The sequence below is a fragment of the Thamnophis elegans genome, chromosome 1 (genome assembly GCF_009769535.1).
Source record: "Thamnophis elegans isolate rThaEle1 chromosome 1, rThaEle1.pri, whole genome shotgun sequence".
Taxonomy (NCBI): Eukaryota; Metazoa; Chordata; class Lepidosauria; order Squamata; family Colubridae; genus Thamnophis; species Thamnophis elegans.
Window position 1 is genome coordinate 98,588,817 of NC_045541.1, and position 25,494 is coordinate 98,614,310.

Sequence of the window (25,494 nt, forward strand, 5' to 3'; positions counted from 1 at the left end):
TTTTTGGGGAAACAGGGTATCAAGTATGGATTTAGAGGGTACTGAAGACTCCAGAATCTTCAATGCAAGTACAATAATCGGAGAATCATCACATGGCCATATAAATAAACTTGTGGTCAATTATAGACCACAATTTCCCCTTTTCCAGAATAATAAAACTGAAATACAAATTACTACACTGTTTTTTTGGATTTGGGACGGGGAGGTAGCAAAACAAATCAGTACAAAAAGAAACTTTTTAAAAAGCAACAACGAAAATAATCTTTAAAAGTTTATATGATGTACATTTTATTTTGTTAAATGTTATTTTTAACACATTAAGAAGTAAGTAAATCATACACCATCATATGTACCAAAATATTGCTGATAAAGGTATTTTGTTTTTGCAAAATATTTTAAGTCTAAAATAAGCATTTAGAAAATCCCCGGAATGAGTCGGTATGGTACTGTATCAGTATATTTTTTCCAGTCTTTGCCATACTTCTTGGAGCAGCGATGTTCATCTCTAAAGCAGCGGTGAACCAGGAGAATGATCATAAAAGTTATGTAGAAATAAGGAAGAATATGATTAAAACCACAACACAGGCAGTATGCCAGGGAGCCCATCAAGTCTCCAGTGTAGTTTAAATGGCGGGCCATACCCCAGAATCCTGAAATCAACAGTTTACTGTAATGTTGAGTTCCACTGATTGATGTGTAGGCACATTCAATATATTTGGCTTTCTTCCCCCATATTTTACAGTTGCCATCAGTGCGACGGAAGAGATCTTTCTGATGATTGGACATTCTGAAAATATAGTAGCCCACCAAACCCAGTAGAAGAATTCCAATGGCATAACTGGTAGCAAGCTGGACAGGATGGTAGACCAAATACAACCCCTGAGATAAAAATAATAGTAATGAACAACAATTGGTAAACAAATTGTCATATTTAGTCAGCACTCTTTACTTTACTTTATATTATCTTGGTTCTTGATTGATTAAGTCCCATAGTGTCAGTGTCAACTCTTAACAATCACGTAGACTTTCTTCCATAATATCTATCCTCATCCACAGAGTAATTCAAAGTGTTGGTTTTAACTTTTAGAGCCTTATGTGGCTCAGGACTCTAAAAGACCCTTCTCCCTTATGTACTCATCCAAGCTTTATCATCTAATGAATATCTTTTCCAGGATCTCTGAGCAAAGGAAATGAAGTGAGGTTCTATTAAGGGGAGGGTTCCCACCTCCTGTGGTGGCACTCCATTTATAGAATTTCTGCCCCAAAAGGTTCAAGTAGCATCCAGTAGTAGTATATCTTTATTACAGTCAAAGACCAGCAATAGACATTAAAATATATTAAAAAGTACTGATATTAAAAATAGATAATAACATATATGCTCTCAAACTGTTCGGGTCACTCCCTGGTTTACATAGATGAAAAGCTGATAAGTATGGGAGTAAATACAATGGTCCAAAAATTGTTAAAGTTATGTCCAAATAACTGATACAAGATAACAGCTATAATTCTGTAACCAATCTTTTTCTTGTAGACATTGCAGCAACACAGAATTTTGCCACTGCATGCGTGGTAGACAGGTTTGAGTCCTAGAGGAGAAAGCCTAAATAAAAATTGTCTGCCCTCCTTGGAAATCTCTCTAGTAAGGGGAGAATATATGCAGACCTATGGACTCTGTATAGCTCACAGTACAATAAAACATGTGAGATATCTTCAACTTCTCCTTTACCACATATTCATACCCGTTCTGCTATAGGTGTTCTCTTGTACCTGCTCTGGAGGAGTGCTGAAGAAGAATGTTAAATCTGGCTCTGAAGAAAGCTATTCTTTGTTTTGGGAAGATCAGATCATTTAGATATCTTGCTGATTCCCACACACCCTGTTTGATTCTGTCCCTACTGAGGAAAGGCAACCTATTTAGTTCTTCTTGGAACTCCATGTCCTTCATTCTGTTGATTACTACTTGCTTTGCTTGATCAAAGCCTAGGGACATTAAGAATACTGGTGAGAACACATAAGAGCCCAGCTTCTGATCTATTGCCTGTTTCCAGGGGGAGAGGAAGTTGTCAAGCAACAATAGTGGGGATGGTCCCTCTGGAAAGAAATGCATTTCAAGCCAATGAATGATCATCATCTTCCAGGCTCTTACCTGAATTTGAGGCATGCCTGTCTCAATTCTTAACTGGGCATTTGGAGTTCCCTTGGGTGCAGCTAAGATGGCTCACAGGAATTTGGTCTGTATGGTTTCTAGCAAGTCTTTCTTTGTGAGGATTCCTGTTTGTGCCCCATATAGAATTTCTGCCAATGTTTTGGCCTCAAAGTTTTAAGGCAGCAGGTACTAACTGCCCTCCGCTTGTGTAAAAGAACTGTTTAATTGCATTTGAGGACCTATTGGCTGCTTGCAATGTATGATCCAGGTGTGCCTTCCATGTCCCTTGCGAGTGGAACACCATCCCAAGGTATCTAAATGTTCTAACCTGTTCCAAATTATGCCCTTCTATTTTCCAGGCGTATTGGCTAGGTCTTTTAGCAAAAACTAAAAATTTTGATTTATAAAAGTTAAGGACCAGCTTGTTTTGCCTGCAATAGCCAAGTGTTGCCCTAATTGCTCTCTTCCGTCCTACAGGAGTTTGTGAAATAATAGCGGCATCATCGGCATATAGAATTGGAATTTTGCCTTGTGCTAGGTTAGGAGGATGCAGATCAGGGTTCTGTAAGAGATTGATCAGGGGGTTGATATAGAAGTTAAAAAGGGAGAGGGCATCCACAATATCATCCTTTTAGTGTTAGGTGAAGACCATTTTATTTTCCCAGGATTTTAACTGGCTTTTCAATACCAGGCGTTTAGTTTATATGATGTTTTTATTTTGTATTTTGGTATTATTATACATGTTTTTAAGGTTATGTTTTTGTGTGTTTTATTGTAAACTGCCCAGAGAGCTTTGATTATTGGACAGTTTAAACATTTTAATGGGTGGAAAAAAGAACAGTTGCAATAATAAACAGACAGATAGAGCAAAAACCCCGTACACAGCCAGAGCAAGGCCTCTGGTCACTCTCCTTCCCTTCCCTGGCCTTGGTATCACTGCTGCTAAACAATCCAAAATAATTTCCAGAGAGATGATGTTTCAGATGAAGGGAGCCATCATAGAGAAGGCCCTTCTTCTGGGTCCTGTCAGATTTACCCTTTTAGGAGATGGGACCCGCAACATTCCTTGCCTCCCCACTCTTGTGGGTCGGGTGGATATGACCCACAGTCCCTCAGATAACCTGGTCCCAAGCCATGAAAGGCTTTAAAGGTGACAGTCAGCACCTTGAATTGAGTCTGTATCTTTCTTTTGTTCACGATTACATCTATCAGAGTCCATGCTCCAGACTGAAGCCACCTTGACCTGTTTGAGCCTTTCTTTGTCTGAATTTCTCATAATTCCTTCTCAACCATTCTTCTATGCCCTCCTACAATAGTTTCCAACATCTACAATAGCTTCCAAATATTATCTCTGCAGCATTCCCCGCTTTCCATGACTGTTTGAGTTATACCACAATCTCATCCAGCATCCTTCTTCCTTTGTATTTTCCCTCAGCTCTAGTTGGTTTCTGAAAGCCTCTGAAAGCCTGCGTTCTAGTTTTTCAACTCTGGCATATAAGATATCAGCCACTGGCCTCCAGCCACCACACAAAATATCACCTTCCAGCTGTCTTCACACCCAACCTCCAACTGCCACATATTAGCAACCATCACCCTAACAGTTGCCCATTAACCCTTCCCCCCTCCAAAATAATAGTGGCAAGGCAGATTGCTCCCTCCAGCAGTACTTCCAAACACTAACAAAATAAATAAATCCTTAAACATGAGCTGTCATCATGATACCCAAGGTGCTTTCTTAAAGGGGGGGAAACTCTATTGTTTCTAGATGCAGTTGAAGACAAACAGTTGAAGGTAAATGTATAAGATAAAATACCTGCAGAGTATAGAGATAGGGAAGCCAAACACAATCTCCCCAGGCCAGATACCATCCAAAGTGATCGTGGGCAATATCCATTGTTTTTAAATACCAAGTTTCATTCCAAAAAAAGTCCAAAACATAAAGACCCTGAAAAATATACACATTATCATTACATCTTATAAAAAAATTAGACATGTGAAAAAATGCTATCTTTGAGAGAGAGAAACTCAAATTTATCTAGATATGAAATGCAAGTCATGGTTTTTGGGGGATTGCACTTACATAGGTTTAACAATTAAAATTCTAAATTAATGATTCTATCACCACTTTCAGAGAGCCCTTTAGTTGAAAAAAATAATACTCCAATGTCCTCTTTATCCCAAAGATGCTTTTTCCAAAAGGCAACTGGAGTTTCTCGGGGGGCGGGGGGGATTTTCTATGAAAGTGTTTCAAAACTGAGATGTGTATAAAATACTTCCTCAATTAGCTGTCAATCAAATTAAATCAATTTGTTTTATAACATATTAAATGTATATCTAGCTTGAATTTTCACATGCAGAATAGTATGATTTTGTAATCACAACAATTTTCATTACATTCCATATGGTTAATCCTTTAAGAAAACTGCTTAGGAATGTAGCCTAATATACAATACAATAGCAGAGTTGGAAGGGACCTTGGAGGTATTCTAGTCCAACCCCCTGCCTAGGCAGGAAACCCTAGACCGTTCCAGACAAATGGCTATCCAGCATCTTCTTAAAGACTTCCAGTGTTGGGGCATTCACAACTTCTGGAGGCAAGCTGTTCCACTGATTAATTGTTCTAACTGTCAGGAAATTTCTCCTCAGTTCTAAGTTGTTTCTCTCCTTAATTAGTTTCCACCCATTGCTTCTTGTTCTGCCCTCAGGTGCCTTGGAGAATAGTTTGACTCCCTCTTCTTTGTGGCAACCCCTGAGATGTTGGAACACTGCTATCATGTCTCCCCTAGTCCTTCTTTTCATTAAACTAGACATACCTAGTTCCTGCAACCATTCTTTGTATGTTTTAATCTCCAGTCCCCTAATCATCTTTGTTGCTCTTCTCTGCGCTCTTTCTAGAGTCTCCATATCTTTTCTACATTGTGGCGACCAAACCTGAATGCAGTATTCCAAGTGTGGCTTTACCAAGGCATTATAAAGTGGTATTAACACTTCATGTGATCTTGATTCTATCCCTCTGTTTATGTAGTCCAGAACTGTGTTGGCTTTTTTGGCAGCTGCTGCACACTGCTCGCTCATATTTAAATGGTTGTCCACTAGGACTCCAAGAACCCTCTCACAGTTACTACTATTGAGCAAGGCACCTCCTATACTGTACCTGTGCATTTTGTTTTTCTTGCCTAAATGTAGAACCTTACTCTTTTCACCATTGAATTTCATTTTATTAGATAGTGCCCAATGTTCTTAAGCCTGTCTTCTGGAGTGTTGGCTATTCCTGCTAGCTTGGTGTCATCTGCAAATTTGATGAGTTCCCCATTTATTCCCTCTTCCAAATCATTGATGAAGATGTTGAAGAGTACTGGGCCTAAAACTCGGCCACGCGTTGTACGAGAACTCACGGCTTTCATGAAGGATGGCCTTCCTTTGCGAGGAAAGGGGCCCTGGGCTCACGTACTGTAGACTCCTGCCGCTGCCGCCCCTTGCGCTTAGTTGCAGCTTACCTTAGGGAGGCAGCAATAGCAGCAGAGAAGGCAAAGCGAAATGAAGCGAGAATGCAATCAGCAAGTGACGACGTGACAGCTAAGCAGGAAAAGAGGTAAGTGGGCTGTTCGCACTGCGGTTTCAATAGGACTCTTAGAGGAGGGGCGATTGGTGAGCCAGCCAATCATGTAAGCAGCGGGCAGGGCAAGCATGGTGCGGACGGGTGGGGGAAGTGAGCGAACGAGGGGCGATGGAATGGGCGGGGGAAGCGAGTGAACGAACGGCAACCGGACGGGCGGGGGGAGCAAGGGGGGCAGGCAGGAGCGAGCGTCCTACTGGACGATGGGGTTCTACAAGGTACGGTAAATTTTACGAACCCAATTACTGAGAACCTATGAGATTTTGAGGTTGAAATCAACAGCATATTGAACTATTTCACAACTCCAATAATTTTTGGTCATTATTTTGTGAAGAATAGCTTGTAAATGGTGGTACTGACATAAGGAAGAATTTTGTGGAACTATAGTCATGATGAAATTGCAGCCAGAGGTGTGCGCATATAATACACGTCTGTTTTTTTGTATGTGTATACACACACACACACCCCTGAGGAAATGAATAGGAGGAAATTGTTGTTCACAGCATTTAATTTTAATCCATGTGTTAATGTTTACCTGTAGGACATTGAGAAGTAGCATAGAATTAGTGACTTGTCCATATAATTCCTGTTGTTTTGCAGCATAAGATAAATTAATCAAAGTCCATCCTACAATTCCAGGTCGGCCATTAAAAAACAATTTGAAATCAAACCACTTTCCCAAGCGTGGATTAAATTCAATTCCCATCATGAAGTCATAGAAGAAATTGCCAGTGAATTTGCTAAAAATAGAATATTAAGAGTATAAATAAACGTTTACTATACATCCATCTGAAAAACAAATGAAATTGCAAGAAACACTCATAAACAAAATGGACATTACTGATTAGTCTGTTGCAAATAATTGACATTGATTACAATGTTATTTATTTTCATTTCAAATATTTATAATCTGACCAGTGTAATGGGAAGAAGGAGTAACTCTTGAGAAACAAGAGATCAATACAAATGTCATAAAAAAAATCTGAGTCTGCGGCATAAATATAATTTGAGAAAACATCTTAGATTTGAATTTCCCTAGTTCTTTTCAGGATAAAAACAGGGAGGGAGTAGCATATTCAGACTTGCAAGGTTCTGTTACTGTAACCTTAAAATAAAAGTAGTATTAGCATTAATAACTTCCAGATGAGAGCTGACATTCATTACTAAAAGAATCTTCAACTGACTCCCCCAAAGTTGGATAATATCAATATTGACCTAGTTCTAGGGTAAATACACCTTTGATTTACAAGTGACCATTCAAAATATGGCAAAGGCCCCCCCCCCCCCCAAGAACATAACATCAACTTCAAAGTTCCAATTGTTGGTCCCCTGGTCACATGACCGCATTTCATGTGCTTGGCAAGCGGCCTGTATTTATGGATGTTTATAGTAACCTGCGGTCATATGACAGAGCCGAGATGGCACAGTGGTTAGAGTGCAGCACTGCAGGCTAATTCAGCTGACTGCTGTTCTGCAGTTCGGCTGTTCAAATCTCACCGGCTCAAGGTTGACTCAGCCTTCCATCCTTCCGAGGTGGGTAAAATGAGGACCCGGATTGTTGGGGGCAATATGCTGACTCTGTAAACCGCTTAGAGAGGGCTGAAAGCCCTATGTAGCGGTATATAAGTCTAACTGCTATTGCTATTGCTAATGTTTTGCTAAAACCTGGTGTTTACTTCCAGTTTATTTCAAGTTTTTGGCAAAAATGCCGCATAGTGAACAGATTTGCTTAGCGAGCGCAGCAGTTATTTTATGACTGTAGCATTTGCTTAATGACAACTGCAAAAAATGTTATAAAATTAGATCAGTTACATGGGTGACCCACTTTACGACGATCATGGTTTCTGACTGTTATGGGTAGGTTCCATGATGATTGTAAGTTGAGGACTACCTATGAAGACTTTAGAGAATTTAACCGCAGGAAAGATAGACACTGAGAAAAACTCCTAAAGTATTGGTCCTAATACTAATTTTTACTGAACTTTAGTGATACAAGTGTAGGTAACCAGAGGTATTCTTTCAGAACCAGTATTACATTGTCTCTAAAGAATATTCCAAGGCATGGCCCTTGACCGTAATTTCTGAATCTTCTTCAAAAGTAGACCTGTTAATAATCTGATGGTAATCCAAATGGGATGAGGCCAGCCCATCCCTATTCAGAAAGGTTGCAGTTTTCAGGATTAGGTAGATATAGCTTGCTAAATGCATTGCGCTGTTGTGATAGCGATAAAGATGAATCCAAGTATATAATATGGGTGTACACTTGCTCTTTCAGGAGCAGCACAACTCTTCCCAGGGTGGAGAACCTACTTAATTTCTGGTTTCACAAGGTTTCGTAAAGTCTCTACTTTGCCAGGATTTCACTTCAAGATAAAGAATGTCATCCAGGCCATTATAACATCTATTTTAATATCTGCAATCTTATTTGATTTTGATAATGAAGGAATATAGTTGGCTGCAATCAGTATACTAGTAACACCTAACTCTAATCCCTTAGTGACTGAGTTAGCAGATTTATATAACAAAGACGACAGAAGGAACTCCACAGCCTACAAGATTGAACACAAGCATCATAATACTTTTCGGTGGAGCTGATATAAGAAATAGAGAAAATCTACTTAAGAAGAACATTCTGGTCTAGATAATTCATTCAGAATAATATGGTATCAAAAGTTGCTAAGATATCCAAGAGTTGTATCAACAGAATTGCACTTCTCCATTCTTGCTCACAGAGCACATCATCTGTGAGAACAAATAAGTCTCAAAACCAGAATAGTATCAAAGTGGAATGGGTGCACATAACTCATATCCTTCAAGAATGCATGAAGCTGGAGAAGGAGGAGCCATGTCATGATGTTACATCGTGTGGTCTCGATACTCTGAGACCGCCGTTGACACTTTTGCCACTGGGGGTCCATTGAGACCAAAACCGTCCCGTAGAGATGGTGATCAGGAAGACAAAGCCTTGCTGGTCTTAGGGATATCGCAAAATCCCTGTTAGACCCAAGGGAAGTGCTTCAAGCCCGCGGTGAACATGCAGCCCCTAGGCTGATGAAGTCGGGACGCTCCGGAAGGAAGGAAGTGAAGAGAAAAAGTGAGTCCATCTGGTGAGGTATTTTTTCTATTTTGCTAAAGACTGCCCAAAGAAATGTTTCCTTAAAGCCAAACTGATCCTTAAACAAAAGAACTGGGCGGCGAAAATAATCCTAATCGCTGTGTAAAGTTTTTTTTCCCTTTGTCATTGTAATTATTTTTTGTGGCTTGAAATGCTCTTCACGGTCTCCATTTCTCCCCTTAAAGTGAACGGATTGATTTTTTTTCTTCTGCTTCTTGTTGCTTTATTTTTTGACTTCTGGATTAAAATCTTCCTTTTTATTTTAACAATTCTTCCTACTACTTGTTATTAAATCACACTAAAATAATCTAAAGAATTTTGCTTCCTACAGAAGGTGAAAATTAACTGCCACTTGGATTTTTTTGAAACAATGTATCTCTTTATTTGACTTCACTAACTTTGCAGCTGAAGGGTTTGCAACTTGTTTACAGAAACTGATAAAAGACCAAGGGCATGAATTGTTTTCACAGGTGCCTCTGAGAACTATTTTGACAGAGAAAGAAAGAAAGAAAGAAAGAAAGAAAGAAAGAAAGAAAGAAAGAAAGAAAGAAAGAAAGAAAGAAAAGTGGGGGAACAGAACCCTTCCCCTTTGAAGAGCATAAAAGAACTTGTGTTTAAGACAATAAAGCTAAGAGAGGCCTAGAAGACTAGACTGGCAGTCATTATTGATATTTTTTGTTTTTCTTTCTCTCTTCTGTTTTGGAAACATGGCTCAATACTTAGATGAGGAAACCTTAAAATTTCAAAATATCTTGGTTGGAATTCAAAATCTATTGGAAGGATATGGGAGAATTAAGAAGAAGCTGACTTCCTCACAGCAAAAGATGATGGGGTTGGAGCCCCCAAAATTAAAGGGGAGAATGAAGATATAGAAGATAAAGATAAGACAATAGATGAATTTAATAATGGAGCAAATGTGGGTGAAAATGGAAAGGGGATGTGGAAAAGGGAAATCGATGAATTGGAGCTGTACCCCAGATTCCAGGACACAGACGAGAAAAAAATACTAATGACGATAGACGTAAGAAGAGAATTTTTTCAGAAGCAAGATTGACAAACAAAGACAAGTTAACTTTAGTAGCAACTGGTGGGCAAGGAGATTATCTGAGAGACCCTTCAAGCAACAAAGTGCAGAGAGAAGTCTATAAAAACCTTATAAAGGAGACAAAAAGAACACTGACTTCACAATTGGCAAGAGAGATAAGACTGTTTTGTTACTGGAAAGATACAGGTTGACAATGAAAGTTGATAATAAAAAATAGTTTTTTTTTTTTTTACTATTGGTGATTAATAAGTAGGAACCTTGTAACTCCTAGATTGTTTTAGATTGTTATTAAATGTTTACTCACTAACATTAATAATAATAATGAAGTGATAATGGATACAGCATAATGATATATACATGTATTGACAATTTACTTCCCCCCCCCCAATTGAAGGTTATAAAAAAAGGCAAGATTTACAAAATACAAAAAAGAGATAAAACTCTTTACATATTTACAGCGCAGATGGTGCTGTTCATCTCACATAGTTCTTCTCACCTTGCCTAGTATAAGACTAGGTTACTAATCCCATGCAGGTATTTATAACGGATTTTTTCTATCAGCTCTTCAAGTTTTTCCAACACTGTGGTCTAATGATATTACTTGTAGGTGGATTCTCACCTCTAATACATTTCTACTCTCATTTGTCACTTAGTCTTTGTGTATTGTATATTTAAGTTGTTGCTTAAGTCATTTTAAGTTAATCAACTATCTCATTTTATATCTTAATTCTCATTGGCTTTCTTATCAAACCATTTGTATAATTTCTCCCAGACTTTGTAGAAGTCTGTGTCTTCTTTTTCGTTAATCCGCATTGTCAATCTATTCATTTCCGCTATTTTTAGGATTTTATTCATAACCATTGTACTAGTGGGGGCATTTTCCTTCTTCCAGCACTGCGCGTATGCGATCCTTGCTGCCGTCACGATATGGACGAGTAAATATTGATTCGGTTTAATTATTTTTGGATCTATCCCTAATAGAAACATTTCCAGATTGAGGTTTAATTTAGTTGACATAATTTCATTCAGCCACCTTAGCATTCGCTTCCAATATGTCTTAGCCACCAGACACGTCCACCACATGTGGTAGTAAGTGCCCAGTGTTATTTTGCATTTCCAGCATTTGGCCAATGATTTTGTGGAAATTTTTGCCAGTCTTGTCGGAGAGAGATGCCAGCGGTAGAACATTTTGTATACATTTTCTTTGTAGGCCGTCAACTTCGTTAATTTCAGGTTCCACTCCCATACCCTTTCCCAGTCATCTAACTCGATTGTGTGGCCGATATTCTGGGCCCAGGTTACCATAACTTCTTTCACTCTTTCTGTTTCCATTTTTCGAATCAGCAAACAGTTATATATTTTCGAGATTAATTTCTCGTCTGGTCCTATTAAAATTTTATCCAATTCCTGGTCCTTGTCCTGAAAGCCAAATTGTGCTAGATCTGATTTGTACTTATTTTGTATTTGAAAGTATGGCCACCAATCACTATTTATTCCCATTTCAGCCAAATTTTCCCTGGAGTTTAGTCTATTTTGGTTGTCTAACAGTTGTTTGTAAATAACATTTTTGTCGAAGTTTATCAGATTTGGGTATATCAGGGCTTCGGTTGGGGATATCCATTTGGGTAGTTGGATATAGAATTTCCTTCTAATTTCAAGCCAATCATTAATCAGTACCCCTCTTAGATGGTGTCTTTTAAAGTAGTTGTGAACTTTGTTTCCCTCACACCATAAGTAATTGTGCCACCCCCATTGCAAGTCGTAACCCTCTATCGTTAGGATTCTTTTGTTGGTTAACATTACCCACTCCTTTACCCACATTGTTGTTGCTGCTTGGTGGCATGTTTTCCATTCTGGTAGACCCATTCCACCTTGCGTTCTTTTATCTTGAAGATGTTTATATTTAATCCTAGGCTTTTTGCCGTTACACACAAAGTTTCGTATTGTTTTATCCAAATCATTATAAAATTTTTCTCCTAATTTGACCGGTGCCGTTTGAAATAAATAAAGTATTTTTGCCAAGACATTCATCTTGATTACTGAGATTCTTCCCATCAACGATATTTGTAGCTTCGACTAATTTTTAAAATCTTTTTGGATGTTTCGTAATAATTTATTATAGTTATCTTCTTTTATAGAAGAACATTTAGCAGATAGCCAAATCCCTAAGTATTTGACCTTTTTAGTTACCTTTATTTCCATTGCTTTCTCTAGTTCTTCTATCTGTTTTTTGGGAAAGTTTTTTATAATCATTTTTGTTTTTTCCTTATTTATTTTTAATCCGGCCACACGCCCAAAGTCCTCAATGTCCTTCATTAATTTCGGTCCTGAGGTTAGAGGGTCCTCAACAATAAAGACCATGTCATCTGCGAAGGCCTGTGTTTTATATTGTTCTTTTTTTATGGTCAAACCCCTAATTTCCTGATTTAATCTTATCTGGTTTAGGAGCACCTCTAACGACATAATAAATAGTAATGGGGAAAATGGACACCCTTGTCTAACACCCTTTCCGATTTGTACCCTCTCTGTTAATTCTCCATTAATTATAATATTTGCTAATTGCTATGAGTATATAGTTTCTATAATCTTAATAAATTTGTCGCCAAATTTCATCATTTTTAGTTGTGTGATTAAGAAATTCCAGTCTAAATTATCGAATGCTTTCTGCGCATCGACAAAAATTAACGCTAATTGTTTCTCCGATCTTGTTTCATAGAATTCCAGGGTGTTAATTATTATTCTTGTGTTATTCCAAATGTGTCTTTTAGGGAGAAAGCTGTTTTGGTCCGAATGAATGTTTTGATTTAATATTATTTTTAATCTTTCCGCCAAAATTGATATAAAGATTTTGTAATCCACGTTTAGCAAGGATATAGGTCTATAGTTTTGAATTTTACTACTATCCACCTCTTCTTTTGGTATTAGGGTAATGAAGGCTTCCCCCCAGGATTTTGGGACCTTACCTTTTTGTAGTGCCTCATTAAATAATTCTAATAGTTTGTCTTCTAGAGTGTTTTGGAATTTTTTGTAGATTTCCGACGGAAGCCCATCCGGACCAGGTGTTTTATTGTTTTTTTGTTTTTGAATGGCCTTTTTCAATTCCTCAAATGATAATGGATACAGTGTAATGATATATACATGTATTGACAATTTAGTAAAAGAAATTTGGATATAAATTGTAAATTGTGACTTGGGAAAAAGACCTATAAATCTTATTAACAAATTTTCATTTAGATCTTGTTATAAAGGTGTAAGGGTTTTTTTTTGGGGGGGGGGGGGCTGATGAGAGGAGATGGGGCATAAATAGTAAATGATTTTTAGCCAATTATAATAACAACAAGCAAATGTTAATGGATACTGTTTAACAAAATATACATGGTAATGGTATTGGTAAAAGCAACTTGGATATAAATTTTAATTAGTGAGTTGGAAAAAAAGGTGGGGGGAAGGCTTAGAAACTTTATTAATGACTTTTGCTTAAAAGATGCTATAAAGGTGTAATGTTATTGGAGGATTTTTTGAAATAGCTAATGAATGTCATTATGTGTCTTGAGTATGAATGATTTGAGGTAAAAGCATGTTCAAATAATTTAGTCAAATGAGAATTGTGGTACATTGATAATAAGATATACAAAGATTTTTGACTAAAAGTGTATAATCTAATATGAACTATAAGTAATGACTGTGGAAGAAATGCACGAAGGTTGTCTGTAACCAATTGACACAGATGTAGTGAAGGATGATTTTTTGTGTGTGTTTTTGTTCCATAAAAAAAAAGAAAAGAATGCATGAAGCTGAAAATTCACCACCTTCTCAAAAGAGGATACTGGAAACAGGACACTAGTTCCAGGCATATCTTCTTGAAGAGTGACTGAATTATTGTTTCTTTCAAGGCGCTTGAAGGGGATACTTCTGATATAAAAGCATAGTTACCCTTTTAGAACCCCACAATTAGAAGACCTCAGTGCTCAAGACAGACAGAATCTATATGATAAGTTGAACACGTATAAAATGATTTTCCAACATTATTAGACTTTAGGAATTGAAATGACATGCTTAGATATTTATGATCTTAAGTAGCAAGTAAAAGTACATCAAGAAAGACAGAGAAATAATGGATTAATTAAAGTTACTAATTAGAATGAAACATTCAGTGCTCATCAAATTATCATATTTATAGTAATATAAGTAGTATCAACATACCAGTCCTTTGAATTAGAAGGGAAGAAGTAGGCTTTTAACCAAACAAATATGGATGTCAAGTAGCCCAGAATATTTGCACACCACAAGAATGGAATCCAGTTGTCAAAAATGATGGTGGGTGAGAACCACTGAAAGTAGTAAACATTTGCAAACCAGAGGGCATGTGTGATGAGCCAGGCTTGTAGTCCGTTAATCTCATATTTGAGTACTAAACCTGAAAGGAAACAGATGATGATGATGATTCAGAGGCTGTCCAACTCTAAAAGAATTTGGATGACTAGCATATAAGAAATAGAAAACAATAGGCCTTCAGGTGAAGGTATGACAAGATGAACACAAATTAGGCAAAGGCTGAAGAACCAGTAACTAAATACTCTTTAGAAGTTTTCTGAACAAAGAGAGTACAGGAGATCATCCACATGGGCACCAGACAGCCACTCGTCACAGGGAAACCAAAGGATAATAGTCTCCTATGGGTCTGGGTGCTGGGAAATGAAGGGATTAATAATCCAGTTTTTAACCACGGTGGAGCCGTTTAAAGGACATATTTACTAATCATGCTTCTAATCACTTTTGGAAATTGCCTATTTAATTATCTTAAGGTGTTAGAGGTCTTCTAACATGTTTGAAAAGCCATCTGAGGAATCTATGTGTATGAACAAAATGATTTACGTGACACATTCCGCCAGGAATTATCCAGAACCAAAGACAAAATACAGAAGAATGAAAGAAACAATGTAATCTACAAAATCAACATTTTGCAACTTTTGCAACCAATTCTACGTGGGGCAAACATCACATCAATTAAAAACCAGGATCTATGAATATGAATACCAGCTGGCAGTCAAATACCACAATCCCTTAATCTCTACCCACAATGACACCAAACAGCACCAGTTCAATTGGATCAACACAAAAATCATCATCCACGCTACCACCCACTACTCTCGTAAATTCATCAAAGCCTGGCACTCGACAAGCAATTCCATTGACAGACACCTTTACCTACAACCAGCCTATGAACCTTTCAGAATCCAAATCAACTATACAGCCAACCAGCGACAGGACCGACTCTCAAGCAACCCACACAACCGCCTTCGTTCAGTTCACCTCCCAATGACACTGACTTGATGTAATCACCCGACAAATGCGCGCACGACAAAAGCGCGCCGACAAAACCACGCTGAGAAAACCGTGATGTCATAAACGCACCAACAACGCATCGACAAAACCGCGCCCACAAAACCGCGATTTCAGTTAAGGTAAGGGTTAGGTTCAGGGTTAGGTTTAGGTTTAGGGTCAGGTTTAGAACGCGCGGTTATTACTTGTCCGTTGAAAGCACGCTTTTGTCGGCACGCTGTTGTCGGCGCGCTTCTGCACTCATTCGTCAGCACGATTTAGAACTTGCGGTTTTCTCGCTGCGATTTCGTCGCCGCGCTTTTGTCAAGCGTGCATTTGTCAGTGAACCGAGCAGTTCACCTTCCAATGACACTGACCTGATGTAATCACTTTTTCACAAGATCCATCATAAGATTCACTGATGAATCCCAGCTGACCCATCACAAGATTCTCACTTGACACATCCACCACTGACACTAAACTCTGCTGAAGATGTTACCTAGCCTGTAACAAAACGTTCGGAAATCAACCTACAAGCTCAGAAAATGAACCTTCACCCTCATCCTATATCCGAGCTACAGATATTCACTACTACACCCCCCCTCCCTTTATAGGAAGAAGAGAGAAATTATCTGCTTAATTACCAGCAGTTTTAATATGCTGGTAATTGTTGGGTGGCGAGTAGAGGACTCATCCCTCCAGAGAGAACTTGGGCATTTTACAGCCTGCAGGCCACATTTGGCTGTTTGGCTGTCCTTGTCTGGCTTGTGTGAGGTCAATTAGAAATTAGAATGCAAAAAAGTGTATGCCATGCATGCAATAAAAACTGCATTGCTTTTATTTTATAGGTGATGCCCCACCACCTCCAATTTACGTATATACATTCATGTGTGTATACACACCTTCACAGTCCTATTGGTTTAGCCTCCACAATAGTCCCAGTTTCCCATGTGACCCCTTGGGAAAATTAATTGCCCCAGAAACTTTGAAGAAGATAGACACAAATAACAAGCAATGAATATGGGTATGTATAATATTTATCAACAAGGTCCAAGGTTTTCAAAACAGACAAAATCAACACTACACATTTCCAAATGTAACAGGCAGCAATGATTGTACCATGTAATTATCAACATGCTAAATAAGCAGATGATAATGTTTTGAGTCATGCACTTTTTTCTCCACTTTCAATTACCATATTTTTCGGAGTATAAAACGGACCTTTTTTCCTTTAAAAAGAGGCTGAAAATCTGGCTGCATCTTATACACCAAATCCAGCATTTTTTTGCCTCCTGAAGCTCCGCCCCTTCACCAAAATGGCCGTGCATACCCTTATGGAGGCTTTTAGAGAGCTCCTGGGGGCTGGGGAGGGCAGAAAGAGAAAAAATGGGCCGTTTCCCCCCCCCCACCGCAGCACTCTGTAAGTCTCTATAAGGCTATGCATGCAATTTTTCTGATGAAAAACGGGCCCGTTTTTGCGAAAAATGGGCCATTTTTTTCTCGTTTTTGGCCCCCCACCTCCCCAGTAACACTCTGCAAGCCCCCCCCCCAAGGCTATTCATGCCTTTTTTTTAAAAAAACGGGCCCATTTCCAGGAGATTTGCAGAGTGCAAAAACTTTTTTGGGGAAAGCTCTTAAAATGATTGATGAGAATTACATTGATCAAGTGTTGTGCCAGCAGAAACACCTACCTATCTACTGTATTTCTCTCTCTCTCTCTATTTCTCTCTTTCTATTCCTCTACCTACCTACATACATACCCCCCTCTCCCTACCTACTGTATTTCTCTATTTCTCTCTATCTATCTCTTTATCTACCTACTTACCTACTCTCCCTCTCTACTGTATTTCTCTCTCTCTCTATCCCTTTATCTACCTACCTACCTACCTACCTACCTACTCTCTCTCTCCCTCCCTATCTACTGTATTTCTCTCTCTATATATCCCTTTATCTACCTACCTACCTACTCTCTCTCCCTCCCTATCTACTGTACTCTTTCCATTTCTCTCTCTCTATCTCTCTACCTACTGACACTCTCTCCTTTCTCTCTATTTTTCTCTCTCTATCCCTTTATCTACCTACCTACCTACCTAACTACTCTCTCTCTCTCTCTCTCTCCCTACTGTATTTCTCTCTCTTTCTCTCCCTCTCTATCCCTCTACCTACCCACCTACCTACCTACCTACCTACCTACCTTTTTAAAAAAAAATCTCTTCAAAACCTTGGTGCGTCTTATACTCCAGTGCGTCTTATACTCCGAAAAATACGGTACTTGATACAATAAAAATGGTCTTACCAGCAGGTGAAATGGCACCTTCTTGCACTCCTCCTCGAAATCCAGGAATAAATTTATGGCAAAAGTCAGGAATCATAAACAAAAATGCCTGTAACAGAACGAACATATAAGTCCATATCTTTACAAGTGAATTAAAACTTCCACAATGGTACATTTGTAGGATAAATTATGGATTCATCATATAATTTTTTTCATGACTGACATTTACTCATATCCCAACCCCTCATAATAGTGTAGCCATTTAAAAATGTAACTGTAATATATTTGTAATTGTGAACATTTTAGTATAACTCATTTGGGGACATGGACTAAAGAGAGGTTAATAATGCAAAGGTATAAATCTGATTTTTGATCTTTTTTTGTACTGAAATTACAGGAAACATTTAATTTTTAGCTGCTAATACCAGGATCAGATGTTTATATGGAAATGATATAGAAGTAACAACTAAAGACTGAAAGTGAGTCTGTGTTAATTTCAAATCACCCTCTAACTCTGGATTTGCCCTGCAAATATAATTGGAATAATAATCATAGTGTAATGATTGTCTATGTCTGATTAGATTATGCCATAGTCTAAAGGAATAACCTAATTAATGGCAATGGGTTTTGCAAACTAAGTTTAATAACTTCTGGAAGACAGCAAGTCTCTCATTATCTTCTGTCACAATCTTTTGGAACTGCTAGAAACATAAAAGAGAGCAAGAAATGCCTCAAAGAAATCAGATGTATCAGTTGTTAACATTATTCCCAACAACATCCAAACACGATATTGTTAATAACTTATATTCCCACATTTTCACATGTACGGCTACAATTGTAGAATGTAAATTTAAAAACAAACTGGATTCCAAGAGAGAAGTTTCAAAACACATACCTGGAACATTACCCAACAAAAGTAAACGATTAGAATTTTCCAAGAGAAAGATGGTGTCTTGCGCCAGATATCTAAGAGGTGAACTTTTCCCGTAAGCAACTGGATGGCTGGCTCACTCAAAGAGCAATGGTACTGATCACATGACATTATAAAATAGTAGACCATAAAGGGGGAACACGAGAGTAGAAAGATGACACTTATCAAAGAAAACCAATCAATCTTCCTGAAAAAGACACATAGAGATTATTACTCCTAATCCAAAAAAACAAACCTCAAAACCCTACTGGAACTGTTTTGTCAATGGGTGACTCTGAGCAGAATAATGATTTGCACAATTGTAATGTGTTCTTAACAATTACAGTATTTGCTGAAACAAGCCAGTTTCATGAACTATTCTTGGATGTGTCAACAGAAAACCAACATATATTTCAAAGAAAAAAATTAAATACTCTATGACATCTCTCCTGCCTTTAAATATTAATAAAATCCCCCTAAAATTCAGCAGTAGCTGCCTCTTTTACAAAATGACCTGTACAGGTATTTCACCGCTATACTTACTACTACTATAGATATTCTTACCATGCTCTACCCCATTCTCCATGAGAGGCTCCATTTCCATTTAGAACATTTTGACTTTTTCCTCCTTCAAACATTTGGCTGTCTTTATGAGATGACATTGGAATCTGCAGAAACAGTAATACGAATATGATAAAATTTTGGAGTGTAATAGAGCCTTTTTGTGTGTGAAATTCTATTTCCAATTATGCAATATGAAAATCTACTTGGTTATCTTTTCACAATTAAGTCTGCTTTTAATAACATTAAAAAAAATAAGGCAAGGTTCATGTGGCATAGCTAACTAACTATAGGAGAAAACAATGTCAGCTTTTGACTAAACTTTTCTTGTTCATTGACTATTTTTGATACAATTAAGGCTAAAAAGAATATTAAAAGTATATTAGAAATAAATATATATGTACTTGCATAATATTTGCATTAATTATATGCAGAGCTGTAACTGTTTACTGTTAAAGCCACACTTTATACATTATTTTTATTTTTTTCTGTTGCATTTTTCAACTTATTTTTCAACACTTATGCAATTTTTTGATAATGTATCTATCTTTGTGTTTTGATCCTTTTTTCCTGTTACTATTTAAAAGCAATAAAATACATAACAATATATTAGTAGACAGCTCACAAGCAAAAACTTGGCAAACAAAAATGGTCCTCAATTATTGCCGTTTCAAGATACATCCTAAAGGTGGAGGTACTTGCAGAACCATCAAGGCCATGCTTTTATCTAGCACATCTCTTTGCTAACAAGGGGAACACATCAAATTTACAGATGACACTAAGCTGGCAGGAATAGCCAACACTACGGAAGACAAGTTCAGGATCCAAAAAGACCTTGACAGACTTGAATAATGGGCCCTATGGATAAAAATGAAATTTAATGTGAAGAAAAACAAGGTCTTACACCTAGAAAGAAAAAACAAAGGTACAAGTACAGATTAGGGAAAATCCTGGCTCAAAAAAAAGTAACCCTGAGAGGGACCTCGGAGTCCTAGTGGACAATTACTTAAAAATGAGCCAGTAGTGTGAGGTGGCAGCCAAAAAAGCTAACACAGTCCTTGGTTATATAAACAGAGGCACAGAAACAAAATCACGTGAAGTATTAGTAGTGCTTCATACTTAGTAATGGCTTTATAAATCTTTATACACCTGGAATACTGCATACAGTTTTGGTCAACACATTACAAAAAAGATGTTGAGACTTTAGAAAAAAGTGCAAAGAGCAACTAAATGATTAAGGGCATGGAGATAAAAACATATGAAGAAGGGTTGCAGAAATTGGGTATGGCCAAACCATAAAAAATAAGGACTAGTGGTGACATGATAGCAGTATTTGAGGGGCTGCCAGAAGAGGGAAACAACTTATTTTCCAAAGCACCAGAAGGCAAGACAAGAAACAATGGATGAAAACTAATTAAGAGAAGCAACCTGTAATTCAAGAGAAACTTCTTAACGGTAAGGACAATTAACTGGCTGGAACAGCTTGAGTTCAGAAATTGTGGGTGCTTCATCAATGGAGATTTTTAAGAAAAGAACTATCTGTCTGAAATGGTATAGGGCAGGGGTGTCAAACTCAAGGCCCGGGGGGTGCTCTGATTTGGCCCACGGGGCTGCCCTGGAAACATGCGAAAGACTGGCCCGCAGTGCCTCTGCCAGCGAAAACGGAGCTCTGTAGGGCCGCAAGCTCCATTTTCGCTGTCAGAGGGTTGCAGGAGGCCATCACTGCAGAAAACAGTGGCCCTCCTGAGCTCCATTTTCACTGGCAGAGACTGTTGGGAGCCCGTTTTCTCTGGCAGACTGCTAGGACCCCCACAGATGCCCCCAACACGAGTGACATCAAGTTGGCTATGCCCACCCTGGGCACCCCCCCACCCCCAAGGTCAAACAACCCTGATGCAGCCCTCAATGAAATAGAGTTTGGCACCCCTCATATAAGGTCTTCTGCTTGAGCAGGGGGTTGGACTTCCAAGATCCCTTCCAGCTCTATTCTGATTAGGAAAATGTTCCTCAAGGGAAAAGGAGCACATGCAACTCGATTCATTTGGCTTTTCTAATTATGGATCAGATCTGCTGATCAACTTCGCCCTGAATATGAAATAACTTTAGCTCAGTTCGTCCCTCATTAAGAGTATTGTTAAATCGGACTTCCTGTGGGAGGAGCCTGTCGCCGAGGAGCTCAACGGAGCCCCTCTTAGAGTTCTGGTCTGTATATCTAATTAAGATCAATAGATATCATCCCTTTCTGGCAGAAAGGGACAGGCAGAAGCTCAGGTGTTAGGATTTATTTGTAGTTCACAGCCCTTTTTCCTTTTTTTTGGGCTGTGAATGAAGAAGAGTTCTAGCGTAACTGAGCTCTTATCTCCAGCCAGTTCTTTGCAGCTGCCTTTTTGCAGCCCTAGACAGCCGACTCCCTCACTCAGGACAATGATAAATTGTTTTTAAGATAATACGAGCGGGTCTTACTCCTGTGATGTTTTTTTTTTTATAACTATCTAAACACCAGCCTTGTTTTTTCTTTGAACGTCTCTGCGCAATTGGGATACAAAATGGCATTTTTACTGTGTTGGTGATTGATGACGTAATTAACTGGCTTTATTTCCCCGGAGACTGCTACTCATTAACAAGCAAAATCTACAAATAATTTAGTGAGAACTGACCAGCTGAAGACACTGTTTATCTGTCTATTCTCAGATTTTATCTATAATGTCTCCCAGGTCTAAACAGGCAAAAAAATCCTCCCCGATTGTGCTTAAAGAACTTGTTAGTAAATCGCTGCCTTTGTCTCCTACGCCACCTACTGGAGATTCTTTGACACAGGAGCTTTTCTTTCAAATAATTAATGACTTTAAGAAAGAAATCAAAGAATTTGTGCTGGATTTATGCGATAAAATACAGACCAAAATTGCCCAAATAAATGCGGATATGTTTGAAACCACGTCTATTTTGACAGATTATATTGAAGAAATGGAGACTAAATTGGAAACTTTGGAGGGGGCTAATTTTAAATTGACTTCTAATATTCAAGCCTTACAACAAGAGATTATGGACACTCAAACACAACTTACAATGATAAATTATAACAGAAAGGCGTCTGCAATAAGAGTCAGAGGACTGCCTGAAAAGAAAGGAGAAAACCTGAAACAGACTTTTGTAGAAGCTTTCAGCCAAGCGGTGGGAGGTCCGGGACTCAATTTTGATTGGAATATTCGAAAAATCTATCGCCAAAATTCGCATATAGCAGAGCAACGACAGCTTCCAAGAGACATAATTATATACTTTTTCACAAAAGAATCCAGAGATGCGATCTCACAAAAGTTTCACAATAGCAGGCTTCGGATCGATGGCCATGATTTGTTCGTCTTTAAAGAAATTCCGCTCCGGATGCTGCAAGCAAGGAAAGGCTACACTTTTTTAACCCAAGAACTCAGAAATCGTCAAATAAAGTATAGGTGGGAGGCCCCAGTTGGAATCACAGTTACATTTGAAAATCAAAGATTTCGCATCAATTCTGTTTCGGAAGCCTGGGATTTTTATTATAAAACTCTGAAGGCGGGGCTTCCTGACTCATTCGGAAACGCGGAAGGACAAGGTGAAGGAAAGACAAGCAGCAAGTTACTTGGTTACAAGAAGGAGGGAGGTGTTCTCCCCCTATTGGAGAGACAGAAGAGCGGAAACTGAGGATTCAGTCATATTTTCAAAGCAGTGGGACATGTGGTTACAAGGGAGAGGGTAGCCTTCTCTTTCCGAAGGGCAGAAGAGTAAGGAACATAGACCCAGCGATGTTCTTAAAATACCTTCTAAGCTTTTGGACTGATTATTTCTGTTTGGTAAATGGTAAAGCTGTGCATTGATGAGGAATCGCTTATTGCTTATTCCAGACAGACATTATACGGGACTTTTATAAGATTTACTTGAATCTTAATCCAAATTGCGCATGAATTGTGGCTTGGGAGGAATGGAGGGGGGAAGAGTGTGGCAGAAAGGAAGGTGGAATGGGATATTGATGAAGGGATCTTGGGATTGAATGAACTGGTATGGATTTTGGGTACACATTTTACGGATTTACATGCTTGAAGTATAACATAAAAAGCTTAGGATTTTAAAGTGAAGAGCGAGATCCTAATCATATGTAATTTCGGTTTGGGTGGAATGGAGATGTGAAATGAAGGGTAGGAAGATGAGTAGCGAAAGTATGACTAGATTGCTCTGTATTTGAAGATAAATTGATTTTTGTATAAACTAATATTTGAATATAAGGTTAAGAAAGGTTTTTTTTGGAGAATTTACAGGAAGATGGGGTAAATATCAAAGAAGTAAGGGACGAAGACAAAATAAAAATGGAATGATTCACACTGATTAAATTTTAAGAATGATGGGAGGCTGAGCATAATGCAAAAGATTTTTAAGAAGTAAGGGACGATGACAAAATATAAATGGAATGATTCACACTGTTTAAACTTTAAGAATGATGGGAGGCTGAGCATAATGTAAAAGATTTTTAAGTTTTTTTTATTTACTTACTTTTTCGTTTTTTTTTTTTTTTCTTTTTCGGAGTGTTCTTTTTATTTTATTTTCATTATTATTGTTAATAAGATATTTTGAAGGTGAAGGGTACTGAACTGTGCCGGGTGTGGGACCTGGGAAGTCGGAGGGGGTTAGGGAGGGGGGTTCATTGGGGGTGGGTGGGTGGGTGAAGATATAGTTTCAATATATAGAACAAGAAGAATACACTTGTATACTGTTGATTTTTATATTTTCTTTTTATTTTTCTCTTTTTTTTTCTTTTTGCTTTTTTCCTTTCTTTTTTCTTTTTAGCGTAACTGAATAGATTAAGGAATAGAATACACCATAGTGAGAAGTAGAGGAAAGGAAGAGGGAGAAGTAAGGAGGGAGGAAGAGGGGAATGTAAGGAGGATGAGAGGGGAAGGAGGCGAGAAAGGAAGATAGGAGGGGAAAGGGAAGTAGGAGGGGTGATTGTTGGAGGGAGAAAGGAAAGTTGGAGGGGGAGAAGAAGGGGTGTATGAAAGCGATAGGTTGGGTTTATGAGTTGTGTTTAGGTTGGGGTTTTTCTTTTCTTACTATTATATTATTCAATATCCAGTATATAAGTGAATGTACAAAATTGAAAATGAAAATGAATAAAACATTTAAAGTGAAAAAGAGTATTGTTAAATCAAAGCTTTATTACAAAAGATGCCATTTACAACAAGTACATGGTGTTACATATTACTGTACATTTCTTGTTACAATAATGTTAATGCAGAATTAATGCACATTTGAATTTAATGAATATCTTGCTTCTCCTGAATAGAGGTTTTACTATATTATGAACTTTGGAAATTAGTATATTTTCAGCATCATTATTTTCTTACTTTTTTTTCCAATGCAAATAAGAGGCCATATCTCATGGAAGTATTCTAAAGGTGAAAGATATAGTACAATAACACAATGTGCTTTATGTGGATCTGTTTCAGGTGACTTGGGAAACTCTTAGTCAACATTAACTAGATTTCTATCAGATAAGTTTTGTTCCAAAGGTTTAATTAGTCAACACCAACTAGATTTCTATCAGATATGTTTTGTTCCAAAGGAGTAAATTAGCCGTGTTTTTAATCAGTTACTATCTAAGCTAATGTTCATGTTAGCTTTCATCAAAAATATTCATTTCAATACAGGTAGTCCTCAACTTACAACAGTTCCTTTAGTGACCGTTCAAAGTTACAACGGCACTGAAAAAAGTGACTTATGACCGTTTGTAAAACTTATGACCATTGCAGCAACTCCTTGAGCATGCGATCAACATTCGGATACTTGGCAGATACTAGAAACGTATTTATGACAGTTGCAATGTCCCGGAGTCATGTGATCACCTTTTGCGTCCTTCTTACAAGTAAAGTCAATGGGGAAGCCAGATTCTTTTAAAAACTGTGTGACTAACTTAACAACTGCAGTGATTCACTTAACAAATGTGGCAAGAAAAGTAAAATAGGGCAAAATTAGTAAAATGGATTGCAAAATTAAAATAGAGCAACATTCACTTAACAAATGTTTCACTTAACAACAAAAGTTTGGGGCTCAATTTTGGTCATAAATCAAGGATTACCTGTATAAAACTATAAAAAGTTTCATCCAGGAATACAAGACAAAGAAAATAAATCGTTAACCATTAAGAGGAATTCAGGATGATCTTTGTAAACACAAAAGCCTATATAATGTTAATTTCAAAAGAGAAATACATTCTACTAATATTTCTTTTTTATAAGCAAATGTTCCAAAGCTTGCTGCCAGATCCACCATACAAAACAATAAATGCAACAGTTTCCCAGTTCGCTTTACTATTATGAAGCAGACCACTTAGAATTCTGTTAATTTTCCTTACCTGTGCTTTTATTCTTCAGCTTCAGATAAAGAAATAACTCCTTTGTTTGATCTTGCTGAGAGAAAGAAAGAATAGTAACAAAAAATGCCCTGATCCCTTTTTAAAAAAACCTTTCCTTCGTTTAA

General features: G+C 37.8%; 1 protein-coding gene across 4 annotated transcripts in view; it reads right to left on the minus strand.

The window, feature by feature from the left end:
* Positions 1-263: 263 nt before the first annotated feature.
* LOC116513914 (7-dehydrocholesterol reductase-like) overlaps positions 264-25,494 on the minus strand; it is a 30,791-nt gene continuing 5,560 nt past the window's right edge. For 2 of the 4 annotated variants that reach the window (XM_032225241.1, XM_032225231.1), the window contains exons 2-9: positions 25,370-25,424; positions 18,994-19,097; positions 18,415-18,637; positions 17,541-17,628; positions 14,126-14,339; positions 6,298-6,502; positions 3,960-4,091; positions 264-879 (exon numbers count right to left, since the gene is read on the minus strand). In XM_032225241.1, the coding sequence (XP_032081132.1) occupies positions 415-879; positions 3,960-4,091; positions 6,298-6,502; positions 14,126-14,339; positions 17,541-17,628; positions 18,415-18,637; positions 18,994-19,091 (1,425 nt within the window). In that variant the 5' untranslated portion in view covers positions 19,092-19,097; positions 25,370-25,424 and the 3' untranslated portion in view covers positions 264-414. The remainder of the gene's footprint in view (positions 880-3,959; positions 4,092-6,297; positions 6,503-14,125; positions 14,340-17,540; positions 17,629-18,414; positions 18,638-18,993; positions 19,098-25,369; positions 25,425-25,494) is intronic. The other 2 variants (XM_032225259.1, XM_032225250.1) reach the window with 1 other exon arrangement.